Below are 14,211 nucleotides of genomic sequence, written 5' to 3'. Positions count from 1 at the left end.
TCGTCGACGATATGTCTTAGTATGGCATTTTGCACATTAGGTGTCTCCGGCTTTGGCCGGGGGTTCAAATGTCACCCGACAGTTTAGAAGATACTTAATGTATTTTATATACTTTTATTATTTTCATTTGATTCTACCGCTACAATGCAACGACATAATATAACCTATCGGAAGAGGTTTTACAATACTGTTACGAACACACAAAGCACAAACAAACTAGCGCCATCTAGCTTCAACCAATAAAACCATTCAAAGAACAAAATTTCTCTATAATCGACAAAGTTGTGCAGAAGTATTTTTTTGTATTAATTGTGACAGCCAATTTGTAGTCAGTTTGGTTTGCTTTGATGGTTCTCTGGAAGCATCTGAGCTCCTGAATCTCTTTTCTCCAATTATTATTCTGTATCTTCTTCTTAATAATAAAAATCAGGTATAAACCCCTTGGCACGCTCTGCACCGTGGGATTAGGAGATTGAGAGGTTGCTATCCTCGACGTCCAAGTGGCGAAGCTCAGACCCCCATTCTTTTATGACCTTTTAACAGGCGTACGGCAACCCTTTCGAGTCACACATGAGTATAATCCCACAACATTATAATTATTTTAGTGTACTCTTATAATATCGATTAGCATATTATGGTATATACTAATGTTATGTTATGGTTGGTTTATGCTATTATATTTAATCAATTAGGTACTCAAAAGTCTAAAATAAAAAACAAACTTAAAATAGACTTACGATTTGCTACACGTTAATTAATGATGTAATGTGCAGGAGTGAACTATCTCGATATAATTATTAAAAATACGACATTCTACGGTAATACAAATTAATGTAATATTATATTTTTTGTTAAACAGTGAAGTGGCGATCGACAGCGAGCCGGGCTCTGGGTCAGACAGCGTACTGAAGACAGATTCCGACGAAGACTTTGACTAAATCACCGGATGTTAGTCCTTAGATGAAACATCTCTCATTGAACTTACCAAATAGAAACGAATTCAGCATCACTGCAAACCATTACTATAACTGCTATGTCCAAACGTTTAGTTAAAATTAGTAAAATTGCATCACGTATTGATAATAATTTACATTTTAATTTTAAATGATATTTATTATGTGCGTGTCGACTTACCGCAGTGTTCAATAAGGACAGAAATGTTCATATTGATTATTTGATGTCCATTAATTTATCTTAAGGATTGAAAATTAATTTATAATATTGTAATGTAGTCTGTTATTGATGTTGGTATGTTGTAAAATTATTTGTATCTAATGGCTTGTGATCTCAGTAATAAAGTATGAAAGCTCAAATTGTTTAATATTTTGTTACCGCGATGAAAATATGGAACGAATATTGGTGCCAGCTCGCAACACGGTAACCTTGGAAAGATAATAGTGGTAAGCAAGGTCGAAGGTAAAGTCCGTGTTACCGAAGGCATCTTAATACGTAATCTTTGATCAGGAGTAACTCTTGTTGTCATTGTGTTCACAACGTATATACATAAAGGTCTCTGCCCACTACACCGTATCATACCATGACAGTTCTAGGAGCGTATAAGGCACGAAAAGTAACACGATACGCTCTACCATAGTAGAGTGGGCATACCCACTGAACGGATTGGCACGCGACGGTGTTGGTCGGTTATGGAACGGTCTAGTGCATAGGTTCTCAACGTGGGCGATAACGCCCCCTTATGGGCGTTTGAGACTTTCGGGGGGCAGTAGAAGACCCAGAGAAAATTAGGGGGCATAGAGATGGCGCAGATGGGGCGTGGGTAGATTAAAAAATATAGTCTAAAAAGGCAAAAAAATACACGAAAATACTCTAGAAAAAAACATATTCTCAAAGTGAGCGGTGAGCAAAATAAGGTTGAGAAACTAGTACTACTACTATCTAGTGGGAACAGTGTCATACTTTTCAATACAAATAAGTAATATTTATACGCCTGATACGCTCCTAGCACGGTCATGGTATGATACGGTGAAGTGGGCAGATACCTTAAGAGACAACAATACACTTGATAACGTATGTAGACGATTGGAATAGTTGACCTGAGAACGGAATTCAGTTGGCCTGTTTCTTATGACTTAGCCGAGTCATACAAGTAGCTATAACAAAATTTTATTTGTTAATATATAAATATATAAGATAGGTATACTTTTTATTTGTACCGCACACCGCTACTAACGAAGTTTTTTCAATTTTGTTATTGAGTGGTATGACCGCCCTAAGAAGCAGAAAGCCAGATGGAATCAAATATTGTAACAAAGAGTTCTTATTCGCATATATGAACTCATTGTTATAAATTTCGCGCGTAAGGCTTAAAAATATAAGTTAAAAGATTTAAATGACGCGAATTTCAATGCTGTATTGTTTTCTATCGTTTCCTGGTTTGTCTTCAATCGATTTGACACGTGTTTCGCCTCTACACGAGGCATCCTCAAGAGATGTTGACTCACCAAATTCTGGCACGACTCTTGGAAAAAAAAATTGTCTTTATTTTATCTTTGTCACTTCAGAATTACATGACAGGGAGAAGTAATTTAAACTTGGAGTAACTGTACATTGCGTTTATTAATAAGACTGTTACGGCCTTACAAATAAACTTGGTAACTATAAAGTTATGCCTAAGAATAAACCAAGAATGATTGCAAAATGTTTACAAATAGACAATCTGCTTATGGTTTATTCGGACGTATAACGTTTCTCGCGTTTATTTGCAAGGCTGGTTGACATTCAGCAAACTCCACAATTATCATTGTACTACACGGCCACATTATCACTGGACTTCGCTGGAAGCCCCCTCCCTTTTCACCTCCTCGCGCTCGTCCTGTTGCGTCAGTACAGTTTGCAATTTCATTACCGTTAGGTACCTACATGTCGTGATATTTTCGGACCATTTATTTTTCAAGTTTTCAGTCATTCAATATTCAACCTATTTTGGTAATTAATATTTTCTACATCAGTTAAACACTACTGATGCAATTAAATAAACTATATGGATATTAAATGAAACTTTATTTTAAACAGTAATAAATTATAATTATTAAAACAACACACTTAGAAACATAAATAAAATACATTTTCATAAATTATCATATGCATGAGAGTCAACAGTCAATTGCAGCATACTAACATGTTCCTTCTCATTATAATTTAAATCTAATACTGTTATATTTTGTTCAATTCTAAACTCCGATAAGAGTTAAAATCTTATATCATTTATACGTCTAGATAAGAGATATGACAGCTGTGAAAACGTCGAAATAAAATGGACGTAATTTTAAAAAAACGTTCCAAACCACAATCATTTCGAAATTGAGTTAGGACCACAAAACTAGTCACGTGATTCATATTAACGGACTGACAAAAAATGGCAGACGTACTGTCACTCTTTAAATGACATCATGACTTAGGGCCGTTCCCAATATACTATCTACAGATAGACATAAATTACTACCTTCTGCTGTCAGTAATTAGCTGTCAATAATCTGAAGCTGTCCTAATATACCCGATAAGTGATTCTTATCGCCTTATATTGGGACGCGTGAATTAAAATCTCCATAAAAACTTCGATCGCTGGTAAGCTATACGTCGTCCTATTGACAGACAGCGTGTACGGATAAGGTGAGTTACCGTCGATAAGTTTATTGGGACAGAAAAGTCAACGAAAGTGACTATTTTTATCTCAAGTAAGAGATGGACTGAATATTGGGAACGGCCGTTAGTAGCCCAACCCACATGTATGGAGTACACTAATATTTATTAAACTTTAAACACGAATTCCTTAAAATGCGATGCTTGTGGCTTGGAACGTGTTTCAGGATACACGTCCAAATGAGTTTAGGATTTACGTCTATTTGGAGTAATACACGCACACTTACATAGTTTCATACAAATCGCAAATGTAAGACGACGCTTGTCACGCACACTAAAGTATAAAACCTGCACTGTTTCTATCAGTTGTCTAACATCAAGAGACTATCTAGACGTATAAATTATCTAAGGTAATATTAGGTATCGGAACATTAACTTAAATTCGAAGTGCTTAAAGAAGAAGACTTAAGAACTTTGTCTAAGTAATTTTAATCTCGACCAAAGGAGCGTTAACAATCTCCGAACTTTGGTGAAAGAGGCACAAATTTTACGAAGAGCAGGACAACAGACACATTCGAGTCAGCTTATGGTAAGTGATCACCGTTCACCACCGTCTGGCTTCCTTGAAACACTAGAGGAGTTAATGAAGCTATAACGATCTTTATCTACACCCATGCTTTAAATCCTCTTTTAAAGATTTTGAAACAGTTAGCTTATTGCCAACATTAAAACACCCAATGATCTAATTACCATTACATCATCCAAACGAGTGTTGTAATGTTGTACTGAATTCCATAACAACACTCCTATGTTTTTTTCGATCCCTTCATGCGCAAAGAGTTTCAACAGACAGCCTCATTCTTATTGCTTGATGCGTGGTATCTGTATGAATTACAAAAAAAATAACATTTTCGTTTAAGCGCGTTCCACACTACCAGAAGATTATATTCGAGTGAATATTAATTATTGCACTATACAAAATGTAAATTACTACTAAAATAAATAATTGTTTCATTAATACTTAGTTTATTTGTATATAATCGGTAATGAATGATATTAGGTTACTACTAGGACTGATGTTTTAATGTTAGCAGTAAGCTAACTGTTTCAGGATCTTTTAGAGGATTCATATTCTGGGTGTAGATAAAGTCTTGTATGCAACTTTTGATAATTAGGTATTAAAACACTCATGTGATACTATTATCCCACTCGGCTTCGCCTCGTGTGATAAATCCACATTCGCGTTTTAATACCCCTTATTACACAACAGTTGCATAAATAACTATTACAGAATGGGATTTATCTAATATAACCATGTCCTATGGGCAAACAAATAGACTCCCAATCGCCTAGTAAAAGGTCGTCATAAATGTCCGAGCAGCGTTGACAATAACTTATACAGATAACATTGAAACATTCATTCAAATTAACACCTTATTTCGTGACGGTAATGATCAAAGTCTATGAAGGAAAACTCTGCCTAATAGCCGCGTAGGCTGAATTTTGCTTCGGACAATTTTGAGCATGATTCTTGTTGTTTATTGCACCAGGTATATATAATAATATTATATTATGTCAAGTAACAATGGAAGGGTAGTAAACAGAACATATATCTCACATTTAATATAAGTTTATGTAATATAGTACGTATTATCTCTCTGAATATTCTGATTTTATTTAATAATATTGAATATATTTCTTAAAATTGAAAATAAACAGATATATTACTATTCAATTTCTTTAAGCAGCATATTTTTTAATGTTTATTAAAATATATTTATCCATATGTCTTAAATTTTATTTACTCGAAATATAAAGGCAATAAAAGAAATCAAACAGAGATACACATTTACAAAAAGTATTAATAATTCAAACTATAAACAATTATACTTATCATTAAATAATTAAAAATTGAACTCGGTTGAAAATATTGCAATAATTATACAAAGATATTAATAATATTTTATATAAGAAATATCACGGAAGAATATACTATATACCGTCTTATTCATTGACATTGTAGTCACACAAACAGCTTGTTAATAGTACTAAGGCCAACGAGTCGAGATAAAGAATGTAAACAAACGGACCGTTACTGAGTTACACTATACTGAGTTATAAATACATGAGTCATAAATACGGCTGATTCGGACTCTTCCACTGACCTCTACTATATACCACTGGACTAGCAGCTGTCAAAGTGCTTTTGTGCCTGTTTGATATTCGCCATTTTGGCGCTGTTGGCCATGCAGCGAGAGTCTGAGAACAGCAGCTAACAAACTTCAATAAGAAAATTATTTACAAAAAAATGTGTACTTTATTACGTTGATTCCTGAAGTATAAATAATACGGAAAACGACCGAAATTAATTCAAAGTGCAAAAATACTTCCAGAGTATTCAACGTTTCTCTCGCAGCCATTTGTATTATACGTCAAAATTAGTTCTCTGGACGCTCGCGAGTGGCGCTTCAAATGACACAAAAAAATAAGTTTGACATCAATTTTTTTCTATAAAGAACAGCGTGTCCAGTGGTATTTATACAGGTCAGTGAACTCTTCCGACGAATCATCTTTGTCTAATACAGACGACAGCGATTAGAATAGGGATTCCAAAATTTGTATTTAATTTTATCAAATAAAAATCTTTCGAAGCCCTGCAACTTTGTTTACATTATTTATGTCATCTCGTTGGCCTTACTACATATAGCTAAGGAACTGTTTTGTCCCATTCCGTTACACGTCATTTCAACTCAACAGAATGGGACAAAACAATTCAAGAGCTAAAATAAATTTAAAAAGCAGATACAGTTATTATTTAATGTTAAATATATAAATTATCATTTTTTATAAAATACAGTTATAGTATCGAATTAAAAAACCAAATTGTTATAAAACTAATAATTATAAAATAAATTCAAACAAAAATAATTTTATTAATAAGATTACACAGGGCTTACCATTAAAATGTGTACACATGTGACATAGGTGACAATGAACACATTTATAACCATGTCTTTATTTACAAACATACCTACAAAATATTATTCTATACATTGCCATATTATTATTGCAAGGCCCACAAATACTTTGATCAACAAAGACTTTCAGCAATAATAATGCCGAGTTATATTATTATTAGTGCCTAAATAATAATTCGTTCATATATCGTGGAGCATCGCCTTAACAGTCCAAACGTAAATATTATTATTAAAAGTTTATTTATTATATATTATTAAAAAAGGCCATTTTATTTTATCACGGACAAAGGTACGTATATCAAACACATTCGACAGAACCGATTAAGACATCTGAGGTTTTTTTATATGAAAAAAGATTAAGGCATATCGCAGATGACACACTTTTTGTGCTATCAAGTCTGCGGCACACAAAAAGTTTGTATTGCGCGCAAAATGTCTTTGGCAGATAATACGCACTTTTTTACAGCGCGGTTTGGCTCGGTCTGGCGGAACTACGAGGATATTTTGTGTGTCAGACTTTATGCGCGTCGTATGCGTTACTGCATAATATAATTGTATCGGTTTTATTATCACAGACTAAAAAGTGCGGCACGGATAGTCTATCGTCTGGGATAGGCCTAAGAAGAAAATTGTAAGAGATGAGGTAAATAAATCTGTCTAATAATAAAAAAAAAACTTTGAAACAATCTTGAGCGGTCAATGACACCAATGTACAGATGAAGAGTCGCGTATATATCACGATATGGGCGATGTCACTAACGGCCGTTCCCAATATACTATCTACAGATAGAGATAAATTACTAATGTCCCAATATACCCGATAAGTCATTCTTATCGCCATATATTGGGACGAGTGAATTGCAATTTCCATAAAGCTATACATCTTTCCATTGACAGACAGCGTGTACGGATAAGGTGAGTTACCGTCGATAAGTTTATTGGGACAGAAAAGTCAAATCTCAACTAGACGACAGAAAATACCTGAGGCCTAACTTAATGTCACCCTGAAACTAAGACCATGTTCATATGACCGCGCGGTACAAAGATAGTATCATCATCTACATCACCGTGCCCTTCAGACCGAAACACAGTAATGCTTACACATTACTGCGTCACGGCAGAAATAGGCGCCGTTGTGGTACCGATGATCTAGTCGGCATCCAGTGCAAAGAAGCCTCCCACTAAAGTAAAGAATACAAGAACATAGGGTCTTTCCCTTAATAGAGAGAATAAGAGTTGTGGCAATAAGACTTTCTTAGTTTTATTCTACTTAGTAAATTAAGTTAAAATTAAATTGCTTCTTACTATAAGGCTAGGTTTTATTCAAAATCATAAAAACTTAGGTTTTTATCATAAAAGAAAAAAATATGCCGTCATGGAGCATTCACTCCACCCAGCGGTTATACGAACTTAGCCTTAAGTTGAGTTGTTTCATACATCCCATATTTTAACCTCTGCGAGTTCCATGCCTAACAATTTAAAGGAATTAAAAATTATCTTAAATTCTAAATTAAATTACTTATTCTATAGGACGATTCAAGTCACTACTTATACTATACAATCAAATGTGTAGTAACTATTATTTCAATGACATCTCGCGCTGAATTGGAATTATCACTGAAAATCAACAGTAAGTGTAAATGTACAAAAATGTAGAATTTATTTCCTGAGAAACAAGCTTCGAAGCGAATTTGGGATTCCTGTTTAATGGATATCAGTATTATTTTCGAAAACTTTAAAGAGGAAGATTTGGCCTCTTGCGAATAACCTGAGAGTGTTGCCAGAATTTGTTTCGGTGTAATATCGGTGTTGGCTATCAGTACAGGTATGCAACACAAACTGCATATATTTATGGCCGTTTTCAATAACTTATCTCAGTTACGGATACATTGCTATCACCGTTCAATGATAAGATCTTATTTATCCATAGTTATAGTCCAATGCTGTCTGTTGATAGGCTATTGAAATGTAAGTAAGCGTAAAAGGATAGATTTGTCTATCTTTAGTAACTTTAACTAAGGATAGATAGGTTATTGAAAACGGCCGTAAGTCATCTGTGTGGTGTTTGTCCCTGTCGGCGTTACTATTGTATGAATATTTACTAATTCCCACTGAAAGTGAGTAGAGTGTAGTTTAGATATGTTACAATTCAAACGGGAAACGTTTGTATAACTTGGATTCGCGATGGTCTTTTCTGGCTCAGATGACAAGACATCCGTTGTGTAGCCACTATGGGGCAACAAGATTCCAAAATTCACCACGCACATAGACGAATGTATGGACGTTTTGTAACACTAATTATATTTTAACTGCAGAGGGCTTGGCCGTAGAAACCCCAAAAGTTTGTGATTTATCAATAAATGTGTTAAGATAAAATATTTTTATAGTGAAAATAAGGGACGAGCCGAGCAGGACGTTCAGGTGATGGCAATTTATACGCCCTGCCCCCACTGCAGTGTCGCTCAGGATTCTTGAAAAACCCCAAAAATTCCGAGCGGCACTACAACTTCGCTCGTCACCTTGAGATATAAGATGTTAAGTGTCATTTGCCCAGTAATTGAACTAGCACTACCCTTCAGACCGAAACACAATAATGTTTACACATTACTGCTTCACGGCGGGAATAGGCGCCGTTGTGGGACCCATAATCTAACCGGCATCCTGTGCAAAGGTTATGATAATGGTGTCATCGCAATGTCGGTGTAATGTCGGGGTGGGGCTCGTCAGCGAGCGGGCGCAGTGGGCGCCGGCGCGGGTCGCGTGCGCGCGGGTTGCCGCCGCTGCCGCGCGAGGAACGAGTGTCCCGCGAGCTGCGCGAACCTGCTGTCGGTGGCGTCGCGGTGCAGGCGCGCGCCCAGCTGGTACCAGGCCGTCGCCAGCAGGCGCTGCTCGTTCGCCAGGATCCGTCCGCCGTCATCCGCCCCGCTCCCACTCCCGCTCCACCTGCACGTGCAAATTAATACATCCAATGCAACACTACAGGTTCCTTGTGCGGTGTTTCCAGGACGATACGGTTAACTTCAAAAAACCACCTTTTTAAAGAGCCGGCAACGCTCTTGAGATTCCTCTGATGATGCGAGCGATTTGCGGTTCATTACCCCAATGACCAACCACAGCGGAAGTACAAACCAACGCACACTTATAATTGACCAGAGATTGTAACTTGTGGACACTACTGTCTTCTTGGGTATCACGTTAGATAAAAAGCTTCAGTGGGGTCCGCAATCTGAAGCTGTCCCAATATACCCGATAAGTCATTCTTATCACCAGTTCACTGTTGCAATTTCCATACAAACTTCTCATTCCTAGTAAGCTATACGTCGTCCCATTGACAGACAGCGTGTACGGATAAGATGAGTTACAGTCGATAAGTTTATTGGGACAGAAAAGTCAACGATAGTTACGATTTTTTATCTCAAGTAGGCCACAAACGGAGATAGACTGAATATTGGGAATGGCCGTTAATAAGGTAAAAAAGAAAAACCTATGAAATAATATGATAAATTCGCGCTTGTAAAATTAAATACTTACTCGTGCCGGTTGCTGTTGCTGGTGACAGGATCGGATCTCGTAGCGGATGCAGAGGCGGTGGCCGAAGCGGAGGCGGGAGCGGTAGTTGTCGCGTTTCGGGAATGTCCCAGAGTCACGTCCAATAATGACTGCTGACCTATAAAACAATTTTATAGAAATTCTAGGGCGAGCATAGATTGTAATAATAATAAACTTTACTAGCGACATAATTACACTTCAAATCAAAAATTATATCATTAAAAAAATAAGTAATTTCAACATAATTTGTACCAATAATAAGAATAATTAATACAGACCTAGTGCAATTTAAAAAGAAACATGAAAACAATAACATTGAGGAGCAGTGCAATCACTTTAGTTTTGCCAATCGGAGGCCCACTCATTATAAGGCCGCGTTTCCATCTGCAAGATAAGTTCCGCGAGAAATGTCCGACAGTCTGTCTGACAGCGGCTTGCAAGTGTAAACCCCATTGCAAGTACTGTCGCGACAGTTTGATAAGCGCTTCTTGCGAGTAGTTGCGAAAACATATCCAAACATGTCTGCATCGACTCGCGACAGATCTCGCTGCTTATCGGTCTAGTTTCGTATATCTCGCAGCAAGTATCGCCCGCGCGGCTTGTGTTTTTGTTTAAATTGAAAATAATAAGTAATCGGTAAAGTCGTGAATGGTCTCGTGAAGAAACTATAAAATTACTAGGATTTTATGATTGCAATCCTTCTTTGTGGGACTAACGGAATGCGGATTATAAAAACCGAATTAAAAATAACTCTGTGCTTTATTCCATCGTAAAAGAATCCTCTACTACTGAGAATGAAGTCCGAAAAATCGCAGCATCAAAATTTTTTTCGGTGATATCGAATCTCTGGAATGTGTATCTTGTGACTTGTTTTTTTATAACGTCACCAAGTTTTACTAAAATAACACTTCTAAATGAACTGCGGTCATACGAATAAAATTTAAATATTGTTGACCATCTTCCAGTTGTATTTCACGTAGTAAATTATGATAAACACCAGCTTCACATCTCGTAGAAATCCAATCTCGAACCCAAATTGATCTTTTTTTCTTATTCAACAACAAAATTATTAATGCAGCTGCTACACGTGCGCGTCTTGGCAGTTCCTATCGCGACACTCGTAAGCTCTCGTGTGTAAACACCTCCGCGATAAATTGCGATAGTATGGTCCGCGAGCTTGTCGCAAGACATTTATAACAGAAATGAATTGCAATAATTAGTACAAAATGTAAACACTATTGCAAGAACTCATGCAAGACTTCCGTGAGTTTGCTTGCAGGTGGAAACGCTGCCTAAGTCAAGCCGTCTGAGGCTCGACACTGATTTTCAGTGAGCACCGAGTTTCGCAGCACGGACAGCGACCACGACATACAAATACATTTATGGCTTAAAATACTTACATAATATTACTATACTAAAGGTAAACTAATAAAATATAATATGTAACACTAATATGATGTTTATAATTTTTATAACATTTTCAGTCAGTGATGAGAAGAGTAAGAAAAAAAAACATAAATTGATTATGCACACGCTATTGGGCCATAAACGAAAGGTAACATTCTTATATTTTAAAATATTTTCATAATTAAATTAAACAGTAATAACCATAATATGGATGCATGGAAATATATATATATATACGGTGTTCGGATGCCGCGTACGGCGTCAACACGCCAGTGTCGTTGTGTGAAAGAGACCAATACATTAGATTCAATAATTAGTGTTCACCTATGCTCTTGGGGTCGAGGTTCTTGATGATCTCCTTGGCCTTCTCCACACACTTCTTGTACTTGTCCTCCGTCGCCAGCAGCTCCGCCTCCTTGTTGTTCAACATCTCCTGCAGCTTGCCGCAGCGGCGTCGCTCCTCACCCAACGCCGCCTGCAACTCTTCCAATTGTAATGCTGCAACAATAACATCCTGTGAGATTATGCACGGCCACTATCTTATTTTAATGCACTACATGGCGATTTCCACACTCTCTTTAAATTCCAGAGATTTACAGGAGCCTCCTTCTATAAATTAAAAATATCCGGACGACCGAGCCTTGCTCGAATTTTTAAGAACAAAACTTGAACAAAAAAAAACTAATAGGACATCTGGCTTAAAAACCGGGGTCTTCTGCTTTATGGATCACCCAATGTCCCATCTGAGCTATATATACGAGGGCTGCACTAAAAGTATCGGGAATGGAATATTTCCACTGTTCCTGTCATATTAAAATCTTTTTAATTGAAAACTCCTTGGTTTTAAAAATCGAATACCATTTATTTATTTAAAAAATATTCTCGGTCTTGTCACAAGGTCTTTTCAAACTTGTTTAGTCGTTGAGAAAATGGAATTGACTCGAGAAAATTCTAGAGCGATGATTTATTATGACTTTCGAAGTGGTTTAACACAAAAACAGTGTGTTGACCGGATGATTTCTGCATTTGGTGATGAAGCCTCATCCAAAACCACAATTTATCGCTGCTTTGCTGAATTTCAACGTGGACGTGTCAAGCTCAGTGATGATCCCCGTCAAGGTCGTCCAAAAACTGCAATCACCAAAGAAAACGTTGATGCTGTGCGTAACTGATTGAGTGACATACCGCGAAATTCAGGCAACTTAAGACATTGGCATGAGTCAAATACAAATAATCTTGCATGAACAATTAGGTGTAAAAAGTTGTTTTCCCGATGGATACCGCATTTGCTCTATGAAGAGCAAAAAGCGGCTCGCGTTACTTGGTGCGTCAGAACTCTCGAAAGATTCCACGCAGGATCCTCAAATGCTGTATACGACATCGTATCAGGTGACGAATCCTGGATATATGCGTACGAACCCGAAACAAAAAACCAGTCACGAGTTTGGGTGTTCAAAAATGAGTTAAAGCCAACAAAAATTATTCGTTCACGGAGTGTTGCAAAAAAAAATGGTGGCCACGTTTGTCTCCAAAACCGGCCATGTTGCGACTATTCCTCTTGAGGGACAAAGAACAGTTAATGAAGAATGGTATGCCAGCATTTGTTCGTCACAGGTCGTTTCTGAACTCCGTAAAAAGAACTGCAACCGCCGCATCATCCTCCATCACGAAAATGCGAGTTCTCACACCGCGCACAGAACAAAAGAGTTTTTAGAACAAGAAAACATAGAATTATTAGACCATCCGCCGTACAGCCCCGACCTAAGCCCTAATGATTTCTATACTTTCCCTAAAATAAAGAATAAATTGCGTGGTCAGAGATTTTCATCACCTGAAGAAGCTGTGGACGCCTACAAAACGGCCATTTTGGAGACCCCAACCTTCCGAATGGAATAGTTGCTTCAATGATTGGTTCCATCGTATGGAAAAATGTGTCAAATTTCGCGGAGAATACTTCGAAAAGCAATAAATACATTTTTAAATAGTATTGTTGTGTCACTTCCCTGATTCCCGATACTTTTAGTGCAGCCCTCGTATATAATATAGCCGTGTATATAGTGACGCAACTTACCTTTTTGCATTCTAATGTTATTGCAGCTATTTCTCATTAAAACACGGATAGAACTACAATTTTTTTTTTAATTGAAACCTAGCTAGATCGCTTTATCGCTTTCGAAAACCCTTGTTTACTAAATGTTATGAAAATCGTTGGAGCCGCATCTGATATTCAGATTTTATATATATATATATATACAAGAATTGGTCGCTTAAAGATATAAGATATTTTATGGTGATGTGATTACAATACAAATAAAATTTATATTCACTTGCAAGTAAACCAAATAAGATTTGGGAGGCTCCTTTGCACAGGATGCCGACTAGATTATGGGTACCACAACGGCGCCTATTTCTGCCGTGAAGCAGTAATGTCTAAGCATAATTGTGTTTCGGTCAGAAGGGCGCCGATACTAGTCAAATTACTGGGCAAACGAGACTTACCATCTTATGTCTCAAGGAGACGAGCGATAAAATTAGTACCGCACAGAATTTTTGGGTTTTTCAAGAATGCTGAGCGGTACTGCATTGTAATGGGCTGGGCGTATACCATCAGCTGAAAACCCTGCTGGTCTCGTCCCTTATTGTCATGAAAAAAAGTAAACCAACTTAATGTTGCCTA

General features: G+C 37.0%; 2 protein-coding genes across 8 annotated transcripts in view; one reads left to right on the top strand and one right to left on the bottom strand.

The window, feature by feature from the left end:
* Positions 1-1,313, top strand: part of LOC126966573 (cytosolic carboxypeptidase 1-like) — a 135,020-nt gene extending 133,707 nt beyond the window's left edge. For all 6 annotated transcript variants that reach the window (XM_050810704.1, XM_050810705.1, XM_050810701.1 and 3 more), the window contains one exon: positions 860-1,313. In XM_050810704.1, coding sequence (XP_050666661.1) covers positions 860-938 — 79 coding nt within the window. In that variant the 3' untranslated portion in view covers positions 939-1,313. The remainder of the gene's footprint in view (positions 1-859) is intronic.
* Positions 1,314-3,002: 1,689 nt separating this feature from the next.
* Positions 3,003-14,211, bottom strand: part of LOC126966580 (protein hook) — a 36,958-nt gene continuing 25,749 nt past the window's right edge. The window contains exons 12-14 of one of the 2 annotated variants that reach the window (XM_050810715.1): positions 11,859-12,032; positions 10,110-10,245; positions 3,003-9,521 (exon numbers count right to left, since the gene is read on the bottom strand). In XM_050810715.1, the coding sequence (XP_050666672.1) occupies positions 9,302-9,521; positions 10,110-10,245; positions 11,859-12,032 (530 nt within the window). In that variant the 3' untranslated portion in view covers positions 3,003-9,301. Of the gene's footprint in view, positions 9,522-10,109; positions 10,246-11,858; positions 12,033-14,211 lie in introns of those variants that run through there. The other variant, XM_050810716.1, reaches the window with a different exon arrangement.

The sequence above is a fragment of the Leptidea sinapis genome, chromosome 10, assembly GCF_905404315.1.
Source record: "Leptidea sinapis chromosome 10, ilLepSina1.1, whole genome shotgun sequence".
NCBI classification, from domain to species: domain Eukaryota; kingdom Metazoa; phylum Arthropoda; class Insecta; order Lepidoptera; family Pieridae; genus Leptidea; species Leptidea sinapis.
Note: the sequence above shows the minus strand (reverse complement) of the source record. Positions and strands in the feature narration are given on the sequence as shown.